This window comes from Sus scrofa, chromosome 6 (genome assembly GCF_054392235.1).
Source record: "Sus scrofa isolate SSC_HxYL_T2T_F1_AM1 chromosome 6, Sscrofa_HxYL_maternal_Yorkshire_Landrace_v2.0, whole genome shotgun sequence".
NCBI lineage: Eukaryota > Metazoa > Chordata > Mammalia > Artiodactyla > Suidae > Sus > Sus scrofa.
The window spans coordinates 174,369,097-174,385,666 of NC_139388.1; the positions used below are offsets into that span (position 1 = coordinate 174,369,097).

The 16,570-nt window shown below is 46.2% G+C and overlaps 2 protein-coding genes across 50 annotated transcripts in view; one reads left to right on the plus strand and one right to left on the minus strand.

The window, feature by feature from the left end:
• Positions 1-10,307, minus strand: part of LOC102166622 (uncharacterized) — a 137,328-nt gene extending 127,021 nt beyond the window's left edge. The window contains exon 1 of the mRNA XM_084965727.1: positions 10,185-10,307. Within this exon, the coding sequence (XP_084821853.1) occupies positions 10,185-10,307 (123 nt within the window). The remainder of the gene's footprint in view (positions 1-10,184) is intronic.
• The window catches only part of SCMH1 (Scm polycomb group protein homolog 1), a 189,468-nt gene that overhangs the window by 14,546 nt on the left and 158,352 nt on the right, over positions 1-16,570 (plus strand). The window lies entirely within an intron of this gene.

Here is a 16,570-nt window from a genome sequence, read left to right on the forward strand (position 1 = left end):
TGTTAGAATGCGTTTGCTTTCTGTCTCCACAAAGATGAACACGGTTCAGGGCCTGTCGTCTTTACATCCCTGGCCTGGGGACTGACACACAGAGTAGCCAGTCGGTATTGATTTGGGATAAATTGGGCGGGGCATCAATACTCGGTGCAAATTTCAGCTATAGAAGCTTTTTACTTGGTCTTGGACAGCTTTAGGGTTTCCTCTCCCTCGGGGACCTATCTGACTAGGATTTGTTAACAGCCGAGAGTAAACACGGAAGTAGTTGTCCTGGAAAGATACAGATGATGAGCCTGCTACTTAGATGTCGTGTGTGGACCTGCACTGAAGCTCTGTGTGTATAGGTGTGCACAGAAGGAGGTTAAAACTGCATTAGCCCTGAAATTGGCTTGACTGAAAATTTTGAAATCTGATCTGAACCCTTGTTTTGTTTTATCTTAATTGAATTTGTCAGTTCTTGCAGGGTTTTTTTTTTTTGGTTTTTGTTTTTGTCTTTCCTAGGGCCGCACCTGCAGCATATGGAGGTTCCCAGGCTAGGGGTCTAATCAGGGCTATAGCCGCTGGTCTACGCCACAGCCACAGCAACACGGGATCCGAGCCACATCTGTGGCCTACACCACAGCTCGCAGCAACGCAGGATCCTCAACCCACTGAGCGAGGCCAGGGATCGAACCCTCAACCTCATGGTTCCTAGTCGGATTTGTTAAGCACTGCGCCATGACAGGAACTCCCTGTTCTTGTAGTTTTATGACTGACCTATAAGTGATCTCCTACTGTAAGAGAGGCTATTCGGCCTATGGAAAAAGTACAAGTTTTGGAGTCACGTGACTTAGATGTTCTAGTCCTAGACCCGGCGATTCCTAGTTTTGTAACCTTAGGCCGTCCTTTACACGCTCCAGCTCTTGTTTTCTCGATTTGTAATGCAGGGTACCAGCAATTGCCCTTTGTACCTCGCAAGATTTTGAGGGTCAAATGGATGAGAGTGTGTGAAACCTCAGAAAGTGTGCTATTTACTGCCACTTCGGAGAAGCTGAATTCTTTGCACCTTAGCTTATTTTGTTTTATGATTTGCTCTTTTCTTCAACAATGTCTAAGTTTATGTATGAACGCGTGGTTGATGTGCGGTGTGTCGGTCTCTGCCAGGTGGCGGAGTAATTCGGTTACACGAGTGTGTGTTGCTTTCCGTCGTGGTTTATCACAGGGCGTTGCACGCAGTTCCCCGGTGCTGAACGGTAGGGCCTTGTGTTTGTCCATCCTGTATGTCATCGCTTGCAGCTGCCCATCCCAAACTCCCAACCCTTCCCTCCTCCCCCGCCCCCCCACTTATTTTCTTATAAAATTGGATGCCTGTATCATAGGTGTTGTGAGAATTAAGTTATCCATAAAAAGCCTTTAGCCAATGGACGTGGGTGTTTGATTATCAATCAATTTACATTTCTTCAGCATACGCTCTTTCCCAGTCCCAACCCTGAATTAAGATTGGATAGTAATAATGGTAAGAAATGACAACAGGTAGAGATTATTTCTTTACTAAATGCTGGTTTGTGCTTAATCCTGTGCTAGTTGCTGTGGGGAAAATAGAGGTATAGGAACAATGCCTTACATTTCATTTTAGCTATTCAGTATTTATATAGCACTCACTTACCATGTGCCAAATACAGAGGATAAAGAAAGAAACCTGAAGCAACCCCACTCATCAAGCTCATAATTTAGCAGAAGTATCAGACAAACAAACAGATTATAATGCAATGCGTACTGAGATGTAAATGTTTGCACTCCGTGGAAGAGAGAATGGTTGTACAGGAGAGTGTGAGGCAGGCTTCTCAGAAGAGGTAGTCTATGATTTTAAAGGATGCATAGGAGTTTATTGGGTGGACTGAAGGCCTGGAGGAGAGGGCGTTCAGATGGAAGGTATCAGCGCATGCAGTGTTTGGGACGCTGTAAATAGTTAAATGTCACTCTGGTGTTCAGATTGAGAAGGGGTGGCTAGAGATGAAGCAAGAGGGAGGCAAGGGCTGGATTATCCAGAAGACCCATCTACCATCCCTAGGAGTCGAAGTGTCATAAGTGTCATCCCGTAAGCAAGGGGAGTCGGGGAAAGTCTGGAGCGGAGCACAAGGCGGATCTCCTGGATGTTACAGGAAGACCGCTTTGACGGCCTTCTGGATGGCGAGGTCTGGGGTCTTTATGGGTGACCCGGAGGCTTTTAGGATATCCACTCACCTGATCCTCCCAGGAGGCCTCTGAATATTGGCAAAGTAGGAATTAATCCCGTTGGATGTGTAAACTAGTGAGAATTACAGATGATGCCGGAAACTAGTACTTACTGTACAAGAACTAAACCTAGGACTTTTCCCAAGCTAGCTTTATTTTTACCACAGACATTGACGCACACAATCCCTGCCCCCACATGAAATCAAAGACTCGCTGGGGAGGTTGAAGGGTACTTTCCTTTAAAAGAGTAATGTCACTTATTCATGAGAGCCAAGACAGGGAAACAGCTTAAGTGCTCACCGTGGATGAATGGATAGAGCAAATGTGTACCTACACGGTGGAATGTTATTCAGCCTTAAACAGGCAAGGAAGTCCTGCCCTTTGTGACCACATGGGTGACTACGGAGGGCATTATGCTAAGTGCAGTAAGTCGGAGAAAGGCAAGTACTGCGTGATGTCACTGACATGTGGACTCGACAAAACCTTGAGGCTTCGGAGCAGAGCGGAAGGGTGGTTGCCGGGGCTGGAGGATGGAAGAAATGAGGAGAGGTCGGTCGTGGGGCGGGAGAAGTAAAACCATGACTCACAGATACGAAAGGAACAAAAATTTTAGTAACTAATTGATGTAGGAAGCAGAGAGTGCAAAAGGCTCAAAAGAAGACTCAAAGCACCACGTGCTCATCGTTGGGCATTGGGAAACTCATTTACAAAGGGAGCAGAAGAGCTCAGCGTTCGCAGGGCAGCGTCAGCAGCGTCCACGGAGACAGTTTGCTTTGCAGTGGGCAGGCGTGTTTTGCGTGACTGTCGTTTTTCAACAAAGTTGTACAAGACCTGGTCGGAGACAGACCAAGCCATGCATCCCTACAGGATCAGATAATCTGGAAGGCGCCAGAAGGCCCTTGATAGACTATGCCGTTTTAAAGGTTTTCACAATTCTTCCTTGTAGAGTTTAGTTCTAATTCTCAGGAAATTCAGATTGATGAAACACATTATAGAATTTAGGGATAAATTGTGTTATTTGGACTAGATTTGCTGTGGATCAGGCTTTTCTCTAGCCTTCTCTACTAGTCTGTTATTATGAGTGAGTAAGTTTGTTTGTTTGTTTTTAAAGGCTGCACCCACCCCAGATCCTTTAAGCCATTGCTCGGGGCCAGGGATCAAACGCAGGCCTCCTCGGTGATCTGAGCTGCTGGGATTCTTCACCCACTGCACCACAGCACGCACTCGAAAGTAATTCTTCATCTCAACAGGAATGTCTCTTGGAAAACTGCTGAGTCATGCAGGCCCGTTGTGCCAGCTTGGTCCCCATCCTCACCTTCTGTTTAGAGTACCTGCCCAGTTCTCTCAAGTATTGGAATTACCCCTCTCAGAAGTGAAACCTCTGCCCCCACACCCATCGGCCTGGTTGTCTGGACCCAATTCCTGTGTTAGAAAGTCCCCTCGGTGTCACTGTTCTGGGTTTTCCAAGCGTTGCCTCTGCGGAGCTCCTTGCTGCAATTCTCTCTTCCCCCGAAGCTCGGTGATGGGTTTTGGAAGTCTCTTTTGCTGTTATTACATTTGGTATATATATTTCGTAGATGCATTCCTAAGAGGCTTTATGTTCTAAAGACTTGGTATGACGATACTTAAGGTTTTCATTCTCGGTATGAAATTAAACATGCTTATGTAGCTCTAAGACTATACAGTCTAACCCCGTGAGGAAATCCACTGTGTGTTCATAACTTTTGCAAAAGAAGCTTCCCTGCCTGTCTCCACTGGCATCGCTTTTACTGCCCATTATTATGACAGAGCACAAGTCACTCAAAGCAGTTGTTTTACCCTTAAACTTGTTTCTTTCATTCTTTCTTTTTCCTCCTCTTCCATTCACTTTCCTTTCTTTCTTCCCTCTTTTCCCCTTCTTCTCATCTGCCTTCCCTCCTTCTCTCCCCCTTCATCTTTCAAAGTAAGGTATGTCCGGACGATGGAAACAGTATTTCCTGAAGCCATGTACATGTACATAGCTCTCTGATTTCATGCTGCCGGTTTAAGATCAGTCATCAGTTCATGTTGACTGTAGATGGGTCTGCTCTCTCAGGACGTGTCATTGCTTCGTAGGGCAGGCGCCAGTCCTTTTGTTCCCTAGTCTTTTTTTGCCGTAAGCATTAAACCATGCCTGGTTCAGTTGTGTGTGTGTGTGTGTGTGTAGTAAAATATACACAACAGAAAATTTACCATTTTTAACCTTTTTTTTTTTTCTTTTGGCTGCGCGCACAGAGTGTGATAGTTCCAGGGCCAGGGATTGGACCAGAGCCGCTGCCGTGACAGTGCTGGACCCTGAACCTGCTGTGCTGCAAGGGAACACGCCTTGGCCGTTGTTAAGGGTGCATTATGTTGTGCTTCATACTGTTGTACAACCATCACCACCAGCACTTACTCTTCTCCCCCGACTGCAACTCTGTTTAACACGAACTCCTCATTCCTCCTTCCCCGTTCAGCTCCTGCAGCCACCATTCTCCTTTCTCTCTCCGTGAATTTGGCCTCTGGGGACCTCATGTAAGAGGAATCAGACAGTATTTTAGCTTTCGTAGCTGCATGCCTTGCTGAAATTTGAAATACAGTTTTGATGATGAGAATAGTAATGATAATAATAGCTTCCACTTATTTAGCGCTTTTCCTGGGGGGCAGGCATATTGTTAATAATCTTTGCAGTCCACGCCAATAAACGGCCTTATCTTAAGTTCCCTTGTGGCTCAGAGGTTTAAGGACCTGAGGTTGTCTCTATGCGGATGCTGGTTAGATTCCCTGGCCTAATGTAGTGGGTTAGGGACCAGCATTGCCGCAAGCTATGGCCTAGGTTGCAGGTGTGGCTCAGATCAGTTGTTTCTGTGGCTGTGTTGTAGGCTGCAGCTGCAGCTCCAATTCAGACCCTAGCTCAGGAACTTCCATATGCTACAGGTGTGGCCATTCAAAAAAAAAAAAAGCCCTTATCTATCTTCATTTGACAGTTAAAGAAGATGAGGCCAGGCGATGAAGTCACTCATCCAGAGTCAGGCGGTATGAAGTGATCAGTTGCAGCATTTGATCTGTGCTCTGTCCATTACACCAAGAGTTGATGAAGGAATATGCCTGACTCCAAGCTACGTGGAGGTGGGGAAGAGAATGAATATGCTTCATGGTTTTCTTGTCCTCTGATATGCCAGTTTACCTTCAGACTGCCACCACCTCCCCACCCCCACCCTGCACGCACAGGGGAAGTTCCGGGAAGAGGATAGGAACTTTGTTTTGGACGCGTTTAGATCAAGGGCTCTTATCAAAGACAAGGGCCATGCCTGTCATTCCTGAATTTCTAGCGTCTCACATAGGCCTGGTATATAGAACATGTGTTACCTAAGGTAAACAAATGATATGCTCTGAATCTGCCCCTCCTTTGCTATCCAGATAAATTGGTCTCTGAGGCAGAGACAGCTGTAAATATAGTTACTGCTTTCTAGGAGTTTAGAGAGTCTAGTTGGAAATGACACATACCAAATTTGCTTGCTTGAAGTAGTTATTGCACTCAACATGCTGGCTTTAAGTAGGTGATTTTTAACAAGTGTATGTTGGGAGTTCTCTTGTGGCACAACAGATTAAGGTCCAGCATTGTCACCGCAGTAGCCTCCAGAATAAAGGGATCATTCATCTAAAGCAGACCAGCTGAGCAAATTCCATTAGACCTCGAGGCCGGGGAATAGTCCTCTGTGGCTTGGTACTCTGTCCGCTGGCCGGCTGGGACAGGCCCACCCTTCTAACCCAAGAGGGACCCATTGTGCCAGGCATCTGCGGCTCGGCCCTTGGGGTTCGTCTTCATTTCACTCCCTCTCCGTTCCTTTCGGTCTAGGCTGGCCGCGCTGCTGCTCATGTAGAAGTCTCAGAAACCTGGTCAGTCTGCCATGCAGTTCGTTGATGTCCAAACCCTCCGACCAGAGGGGCCCCCACAGATCTTTCTTGGTTAACCGCGTCTCTGTTCCCGGCTTCCGAGGTGGTTGATTGCGTCCTTGAGTCAGGCAAGTGATTGTCCAGCCACACCCTCGGCCCTCTTTCCAGAGGGAGGCCCTGTTTGGGTAGGGAGAGAATTTTCCAGGTGGTCAAGTGCTGGTTCCTTTTTGCTTAATGGTCCATTCCTCAGTTTATCTCTTCTCATAGTCATAAACCCCAAAGAAGAACTAAGCCACATTGCAAGGCTTCGCTTAGAAGTCGCCTCGGTTAAACGTCCGAGTTCGTCACTTACGAGCTCCCCCAGGGGATGAGCAGAATTCAGACGAATTCTCTGGCACTTGAGAATGAGAATTACCTTCCTCCTGTGTCCGGCGACATTCTCCGTTTCCTGCTAATGCCTCACTTTCGTGTTCCTGTTTCTGCCAGCCGTCTTCAAGGCAATTTCACTTTTTCCTAGCCGCCCTCTACTCATTCATTTTAAGTATCCGACAGAGCAGCAGCCTCCCTATCAGCACCAAGACCTGTGTGGTTTCCTGAGGCTCCAGAACACGGAGGAGCCAGGATCCTCCGCTGCAGGTTTCAAAGCGCTCGACCCTGATGACAACTCGATTTTGGACGTCCAGCCTCTAGAACAGCGAGGCGTTAAATTCCTGTTATCGACGACATCCAGTTTGTGGCTCTTTGCTATGGCGGTCTTAAGAAGCCACAACCAGGAGTGTTAGCTGGAGGCGGCGTAGCCGGTGAAAGACAGCGGGTGTGTGCCATTCCCCGTGTCCACAGGGTTCGCTGCCATTTCTCTTTCTTTTAAACCGTGTTTGTGTCTAGTCGCACTGTGAAGTTTACTTTTGCTAAACAGCTTAGATTTGGCCTGCTGGAATTCAGGAGAGCAGCCTTAAGTGATCCGTAGGGATGCTTTGCTACCAGGAAGGCTCCACGCTTTTGGAGGGTCGGGCTTTAGTCTTACAGACCTTCCTTCTGCCTGGGCGCCGCGTGCTGCTTCTTGGTTCCCTCCTCCTGAACCCCGTTGTGACGCCTGCCGTCATCAGGGTGAAGCAAGAGGAGCCGAAGCGGCACATCCCTTAGTGCTCGGATAGGCACTTGGCCCTTAAATGATGAATTACATCGTAAGTCTTTTACCATTACTTCTAATGGGCACCTGTGTTTTCAATTTTGAGTTATTTTTCAAGAACTCATTCATTTCCTGTCTTGGTAAGAACCTGTACTTTCCTGAATTCCCCTCAGCCAATCACAGTGCCCGCAGGCCTCGTGGAAGATACTCCATAAATACTGTTTTGCAGGGAAGGCTTATCCATGGCACTGCTAGTGAGAGACTAGCCCTGGTAATAAATAAGAGGCGTTAGTTGCCAAAGCTGTCATTTCAACTTGTCTTGCTTGCATTGAGCTGGTTAATAAATTGCCACAGGGGTAATATGAAAGTCATGAACCTTCGGAGGCCCAGCTGGGTCACAGCGTGCGAGCAGGGACCTTCAGGGCAACTGCCGTCCTTATTCACAGTTCAGATGAAGGGCTTTGAGCTTCCGTCGGATGCCTCCTACTGTCAGGCAGTGTCTTAGACCTGAGGGGTGTAAAGATGATAAGGTGTCCCTTAGGCTTCCTGTCAAGTAGGGAGAAGAGGTATGCGAAGAGATAATTATAGTACAGTATTTACACGCTGTGCGTAAGAGCCAGCCGTAAGCATAGCATAGCAGCGGAAGTGATTGTCTGGGGAAGAGAGCTAAGAAGGCTGAAGAAAAGGAGATTTATTGATCTTTGAGTTAAAATTTGAAGGATGAGGTGTGACTTGGCAAGTTGAGTGTATGATGGAGAAAAGGATTTCATTGCAGATAAATGGAGGGGCTGCGGGTCGTGTAGAATGACAGGGAACGAAGGTAAAGAGGAGAGAAGATGGGTCGGGGAGGCTGGAGAAGAGTCGGGGGCCAGGTCCTAAAAGATGAGGGCTTTGAAGGCTGTGTAAGCAGTGCCAAGGACGTCGATGGATCTCACTCTTGAGGCCGCATGGATCCATTGAAGGATTTTAAGCAGAGATGCAACATGATTGAATTTTTATTTTCCAAGGATTCCTCTGGTGGCCGTACGTACAGTGAGTGGACTGGAGCAAGAGAGAGACCATTTAGCAGACTATTGACTAGTTTTCTTGAAGCAACTAACGGCCTTGTCTGCCGCAAAGAGCATGACCCAGATTCACTGTTCACGTTCCGGTTCAGCTGCTACTCTCTAAACTAACCCGGAAATTACTTACATTGAATGATAGTCATCTCGCACTGGATATTGTGGAAAATCATATCTACACATAGACTTGCTCTAGAGAGCGGAGTAGTGGTACCTGTTACATTTCAGCTCTGTTGTGGTTGCGTTTGAGGTTACGTTCAGCCAAGTGTAGGATTTTCAAGAAGTACTTCCACTTTACTTCTACCGCGCTGTCCCAGTAAAACAGAAGGAAATCAGAACGTTTACAAGCATTTGATAGTCACATTAAGCTCCACATTTCAGGACTTTCCAAACACTTTAAAAGACAGCAAAACTAAGGCTGTTGCATTTGGAAGCCCTGCCAGACTCTCCATTGGAGATTCAGGCTTCGTGTCCTTGCTGGGAATAGACTGGAGCCCTAGCTCAGCAGGTGAGCTGTTTAGCTGGAAGGATCATCGGCATTTACTCTGCCCTTGGGCCTTCAAGGGGTTAGTGAGAGGGATGTGACTCGGTGTCCCTGCCACCTCGCATCTCGGCTCTGAGGACCCCGTCCCTGTCTGGAGCAGACACTGGCTGCGTTACCACTGCAGGCGCCGCCACAGGACGTAGGTCTCGGTCAGGTCGGCATTGTGACTTCACGGGCTGACGGTGCCGAGAGAGTTGTAGGAGGTACGTACAAAATAGGAGTTCCCGTCGCGGCGCAGCGGAAATGAATGCCGCTGGGAACCCTGAGGTTGTGGGTCTGATCCCAGGCTTGCTCCTCGGGTCAAGGATCCGGCGTTGCTGTGGCTGTGGTGTAGGCGGTGGCTACGGCTCTGAGTAGACCCCGAGCCTGGGAACCTCCACGTGCCGTGGGTGCGGCCCTGAAGAGACAAAACGCCAAAAAACAACGATGCGCACAAAATAACCGTAATACAAATAAGATAAGCGTGAGTCAGGTAATTTTGAAAATTATAAAGGACTCAAGTCATATTACACAAAATATTATGTTTTATGAAGTGTATCTCACATGTTCTCAATATTTAAAGTGCTTTTCCAAGTAAATCTGAGATAGAGTCACTTTCCTGGATACCTGTGGAAGATAAATGATAAAGGCATATTCAGATTTTAGGGCTTTAAACCTACATGCATTTTTTTGTTGTTGTTGTTTTGTTTTGGCTGTGCCTGCAGCATGTGGAAGTTCCTGGAGCAGTCATCAAACCTGAGCCACAGTAGCCATCAGAGCCACAGCAGTGACAACACCAGATCCTTAACCCACTAAGCCACTAGGGAACTGTGCTAACATACATATTTTGACCCCAGGGTTGATCAGGCTTAATATTCACTGATCTCTAACTTGGTTAAGGTCCCTCTGAGCCTCAGAGGGGTGTGTGTGGTGTGTGTGTGTGTGTGGGGGGGTGCATGATGGAGATAATCCTGCCTTTCAGATTTGTTGTGATAAAATGGTGATTATATGTAAAAGCACCAAAACCAACGGTCTTTCTTTCCTGTCGTCTCTGCCTAAGCCGACCCACCTTTTCACTGTTGCCCCATGTTGGGCCTTGAGACATTAGATTCTTTGGGGTATTTTAAGGTGTTCTTTTCTTAACTTATGAAAAATTTTAGACATGCAGCAAAATTAAAAGGGTTTTGCAATGGAAAATCTTACGTCCCCCACCTAATTTTGCCATTTCTTGTGGATATCTCCTGTCGATTTGCCTGTTCCTTTACCCACCCAGCTCTGTGAAAATTTCTCCGGTGATTGTTCAAGACGTCTCTGAAAGAGGTGTCTAACCAATTTGGAGGCCAGGAGTGCAGATATTTGTACGTACCTTACATCTGCCCTGTTTGCCGCCGTCTGTGCCTGCGGAGAACGTGGTTTCCAAGATTGTTGGCTTCCTGGCTCTCCCGGGACTGTCTGTGCCCCCGCACTGCCATTTCTGACCGTAACTCATCCCGCTTGCATTTTCCTGAGCGCGCTTTCCCTTGACCTTCTGTAGTGTCAGCCTTCGAGTGGGTTCCTTAGTCCTCATCTCTTTCTCCTTTTAAAGCATCTTTAAAAAGTAATTTAAAAAATACGGCACGTCTCATGCCTGGTGAGCAGAGTGGAGTATCAGCGGAGGCCTTAAAATCTCAGGTATCTCAGTACTTTCCATCCACTCCTGCTTCTTGTTTCTCCAGGACAGGGGTCTGTTGCGTGCGGCATAGGAGTAAATGCAGTCCTTTACGTGTCTGGCTAGAGGCTCCAGCATTGAAAGTCTTTTGCCGTCTCAGTGCATGTCTTTTAAAGGAGTTTTAATCAGATGGCATTTGCCTTTGTGTTACGAGGATTTCCTTAAGCTGCGGGGACCGTATTCTGGAAAGTCTCTGCAAAGCAGACTGTTCATGACTGTGTCTCTCCGCTCCTTTCAGCTTCTCATTGCCTTTATGTGACGATCCTCTCAGAGTTGAGAGCGACTCACGGGTACTAAAGGACACAGCTTCTTTCTGTTTCATTTTTAGAGAATGTTTTAACTCGTTCTCTCTCAGAAATCAACTGTCATGAAAGAAACAAGAAATGGGCCAAATTACTTGGCTCTGAAATCCGGCTCCACCAGTTACTAGCTGTGTAGCTTCGAGTAAATTGTAAGCCACCTCTCGGCGGTGACTCTTCCTTACCCATGAAATGGAGATGATACCAGAGCCCCCCCTGAGGGATGCGGACACTGAGCACCTTGGTGCAAGTGCAGAGCTTAGAACAGTGCTGGGCACGTGGTACGTACTTGATGTCGAATTGGATCATTCACGGTCTCTGGATATGGCTTGTCCGGCGATAGCCACATGGTTAGTGTGACTGAGTTCCTGAGTTATAAGTTTTATTTAATTTTAGTTAAACTTTAAAACTCATCCTCTCTACAGTTATTGAAAAATTGTAAAGTGAGTTTTGAATAACTTTTCAACTCTTAAGTTTTGTGAAACCGAAAAACAGATCAAGGATTTCTGATGAAAATTTAGCGTATGAATTGAGATAAGCTATAATCATAAATACACACCAGATTCTGAAGACTTAATAAAAGAAGAGTATAAAGTATTTCCTCTGATTTTTGTATCGATTACTGTCTGAAGTGATAATATTTCAATATATTAGGTTAAACAAAATGCATTGTTAAAATTATTTTCACCTGTTCCTTTCTTTTACTTTTTAAAATGTGACTGCTGGAAATCTTAAGATGACTTAAGTGTCTTGAATTGCATTCTGTTGGGTGAGACTTCTCTAGGCCTCGGGTTAGGGGGAAGGGCAGAGGAATATAGACTGGGGGAGACGCTCTTTCTAATTATGCAGGTATCTGTGGAGATTCCAGAACATCTTTGCTCAGTGGAGCCTTTCTTCCCGTCACATGAATCCTGCCTCCTACCCTCTTGCTGAAAATCCGTGCCTTTCATGCGCCTGCTCTCACTCATGGGAGTGTTTTGGATGCGTCAGGTCTGCTGGGGGAAACGTTATGGGTCACTGCTTTAGGTTAAAGAGTATCACTTGGGTTCAGCCCCTCTCAGTGACTTCCACGACGTAAATTTCTGGAGTTCCCTGAACTAACGTGTACCACTAATGCTGGTATAGTGAACCCCAGAGACTAAAGCTGAAGCATAACTTAAGCAGATTTTGCTTAAGGAACGAATTGCTGGATCAAAAGGTGAAGAAGTTGAGAAGGGCATGTTGTGTCCTAAAAGCTAAATTTCCAGGATTTTTTTTTAACTCACAAAGCTAAACAACTTGAAACTTTTGTCTCTGACGTGAAACTGGGACGTAGTGTTTTGTCTTTTTCCTCATGCCTCTTGGTTCTTTCGGATTCTGTGGTTATGTGCAGAGGTTTTCTGACTTGTCTAAAGAAGTGTGAGGCGTTCCCGTCGTGGCACAGTGGTTAGCAATCCAACTAGAAACATGAGGTTGCGGGTTCCATCCCTGGCCCTGCTCAGTGCGTTAAGGATCCAGCGTTGCCGTGGGCTGTGGTGCAGGTCGCAGATGCAGCTTGGATCCTGCATTGCTGTGGCTGTGGTGTAGGCCGGCCGCTGTAGCTCTGATTCGACCCCTAGCCTGGGAACCTCCACATGCTGAGGGAAGCGGCCCTAGAAAAAGGCAAAAAGACGAAAAAAGAAGGGTTAGTCTCAGGAATTACCATAAGAAGCTTCCTAGTAAATGCTGAGTGACTGCTGACTCCTGCTATAGCTGTTTGGAGGGCTTCTTAAATATTCTTTTTTTTCTTTGTATGGCCATACCTGAGGCATAAGGAAGTTCCTGGGCTGGAGGGTGAAACAGAGCTGCAGCTACCAGCCTACGCCACAGCCACAACAGCATGGGATCCGAGCCACATCTGCAACGTACGCCTCAGGTTGCGGCAACGCTGGCTCCTTAACCCACTGAGCGAGGCCAGAGGTTGAACCCTCATCCTCACGTACACTGTGTTGGGTTCTTAACCCTCCGAGCCACAACAGGCACTCCTTATCTGTAGCTTTCTGTCTCATCTCCAAATACTGTTTCTTATATCTGGGGTATCCCTTAGCGTAATGCCTGTTTCAGAGATGAGTGCCTGCAGGGAGGATTTACTCTGTTCTCAGGGCTCTGTGTCTCAGGAGATGGTTGCCTGGGTGGGGCTCCCTCCTGCTGCCCTTGCCCTGCGAGCTGATCCTGAGATCTCTGGTCCTGCGCAGCACAGGCATCTCTCTCAGGTCTGCTCGGGCAGGAGGACAGACGAGAGATGGTGAACAGGTCGATGGTCTGTTGTCGGGCCCCAAAGCCATATGAATCTCAGGTTTTGATTTTGTCCCTAGGAAAAGCTTGGATTAAGTGGCTCCTGTCTGCAGACGGTGGCATGCATGCAAATCTTCACTCTAGGAGACCTTGGGGAAATAAGTCCCTCTTAGAAGCTTAGTGGTCATGATTGCTACAGGTTTGTTCCATTGCACGTTTTATGTGTGTGTGTGTGTGTGTGTGTGTGTGTGTGTGTGTCTTTTTGTCTTTTTAGGGCTGCACGCAGGGCATGTGGAGGTTCTCAGACTAGGGGGCGAATCGGAGCTACAGCTGCCAGCGTACACCACGGCCCCAGTAACGCAGGATCCAAGCCGCATCTGTGACCTCCACCACAGCTCATGGCAATGCCAGCTCCTTAACCACTGAGTGAGGCCAGGGATTGAACCCGCAAGCTCCTGGGTCCTGGTCAGGTTTGTTAACCACTGAGCCTCAAAAGGGACTCCTTAACCATTTCTTAATGACTGAGATCATTATGTGGTGTGTGTGTGTGTGTCTATAAAATAGTCAGAGTTCCGTGGGCTTTTAGTGGTCTATTACTAACTCTTTTTCCCACAAACCCATGTTTAGTGCATAATTTTCCAAGATGTCAGGTTTTCAGGGACATGTGTTGTAGAAAAGTCTGGATTTCAGTCTGTGGCTCGTGATCAAAAAGGTTTGAAAGACACTGCCCTCGAAAGCTGTTTTCTTGTGCTAATAATAATTTCTTATGTTTTTGTAGTACTTGGCTGTCAAACCTCTCTCTCTGTGATGTTGCCAATGACAGGTAAACGAGGGAAGGATTTGACTTCTTATTGTTTTTAAACTGTACAGTAGGCAAGCACAATCGAACCAAAGAATGCATGGGCTTTGAAATTAGTGTTTTAATTTTTGCCTTTCCATTTAGTAGCCATGTGACCATGGATGCCTTAATTAATCTTGTTTAACTTCAGAACCGTAGTTTTTTGGGGGTTTTTCCCCAAACTAAATGGAAACTGCCAGAATTGTCGAGTGCTTTAAATCAATGAAACACAGTGCCTGGTAGGGCGCCAGGGATAAATCTCACCACAGAATGTTGAGTGGAAGGAAGTGGACACAAAAGGGGACATGAGGTGTAATTGTAGTTCTATGTAAAGCTCAGAACAGGCCACACTAACCTGCAGTGGTGGCAGTCCAGGCAGTGCTTCCTCGGGGCGGAGTAGCGGTTGGGAGGCCGCTCGAGAGTCCTTTCTGCAGTGCTGGCAATGACCTCTCTCTTTGTCGGGAAAACACATTATGAACGTTCCTTGAGTTTCCTACTTACTCTTTCTTTAGTTTGTTACCAATATGTTTCAAGTGGACTGCGTTGTGACTCAATAGCTGTATCCACTGCAAGGTGGATGCCGTCCCCAGCCGGTTGCCACGCTTCACCCATTTCACTCACCTTCCCACCCCTTCCCTGTGCGAGCCACTGGTCTGACCTCTGTGGCTGTGAATTTGAATTTGGTTTTGTTTTATGTAGTTTGTTCTCTTTTTTCGCTTTTTTTTTTTTTTTTTTTGTGGTTTTGTTTTTAGATTCCACGTATACTTGAGATTGTATCCTACTTGTCTTTCTCTGACTTATTCAAACTTAGCATACTACTTTCAGGGTCCATCTGTGTTGTCATAAGTGGCAGGACTTCATCTCCATTGTGTGGGTGTATATGTATATATATATATATATGTATATGTATATGTATATGTATAATGTATATTATAATTTAACAAAAAGTTGTTTTTCAAGTACTTAGCACAGAACCATCACATAATTGGTTTCCTTCTGCGGTGGTCCCATAAGTTAACAGTGTGAGAGTCTATATAACATAATGATCCTAGCCTCTGTCTGCTCTAAGTGTTCGGTTTCTTTGTTCAGTTATGGCTCTGTCTCCTAACTTCGGTGGCAAACCTAGGCATGCTTCAGGAACGTGGGCTGGTGGTGATTCTGACCGGTGTAGTTGAGGGAGTTTGGTTCGGTCAGACGGGGTGAAAGATGGGGTCGGACCACGGTGCTCCAGAAGTAAGTGAGGAATATGTGACTTTTGATTCAACGCTGTTTCCTGATCTTTAGGTGATTTGGTGTTTCGCTTTTTAAGTGACAATTAAGTGGGTATTTTTTTTCTGATTCGTATAATATTTTATCTGGTGCATCAAGTATATCATTGAACGTTTTCATGTTGGGAAGCTGGACTTATTTCTGGCGTTTTTAATACAAGCCCCTTACAGTGTAGCAGGCTTTGAAACGGCCACTCCCGCGCCCTGTAACACCTTATATTTTTTGCTTAGGTTCTTATCCCTGACAGAGAACCACACTTACTATATTTGTAACAAAATAGAACTTACATACTTGGACATTTATGCAAGACCCTGTTATGGAAAACTTAGAGTTGTTGACAATTCAGTTTATGAAGCTGAGAATGTGACCTTTTTCTGCCAGGCAGTGTGTGGGATATAAAGTAAGCCTTTGACTCTCTGCCCTCGGGAAGGTGGAATTCTGCAGGAGAGTTTGGTGAGGTAGCAGGAAGTAAATCTGTCTGCCTTTGCTTTTGGTCTTTGGGATGCTGGCTTTTCAGAGAAGGTTTCTGATAGAGATACTAGCGAGCCTCTAAGCCAGGGAGAGCTGTGGTGATGATTGTGTGGGTACCAAAGGAGTCAGGAGACAGAGAATGGCCTGACTTAATCATGGTCAGTAATATGACCCAGAGTCAGGGAGGTGGCGAAGTACCTCCTGTCAGTCACTTATTTATGTTCATTCATTAAAATGGAGATGACAGCCAACATTCGCAAACCCTTTGGAGTAGGCATTACTGTATCTGTTTTAAAAGTGTAGAGATTGAGGCTCAGAGACACTTAGTAATTTGTTGAAGTTTATGTGGCTAGTGGCAGAGTCGATACTCAAATCCAGAGCCCACCTGTACCATGTGCCGGATTTAGCTAGTAACACTATCCAAGTAAAGGGCATGCTTATCAGGAAGATACCTATCTTGGAAACATGCTAAATGGGAGGCCAGGAAGAAAACTGATAGCAGGTTACATCTAGGACTACCCAGGAAAGGGAATGCTCTGACTCAAGGACTTACTTTCTTGAGTCGCTGGGTAGCTTTGTGTGTTTCTGTTGTGAGATGGTTGAATGAAACTGTCAAACCCTCATGCAGATGCACCTGTTGCCTGTTTCTCTTTTTATTATAATTGTGTTAAATGTGTATCACATAAAATTGATCATTTTACCCATTTTAAGGCATTAAGTACAATTATAGTAACGTGTGGCCTTTACCAGGGTCCAGCTCCAGAATTTTTCATCATTTCGAAAAGGAACTCTGTATCCATTAAATTGTAACTCTCCATTCTCCTACTCCGCCCAGCCCCTGGTCTCCTCTGTTCTTACTTTCTCTGTGAATTTCCCTATTTTAGTTGCCACATAGAAGTGAAACCACACAGTGG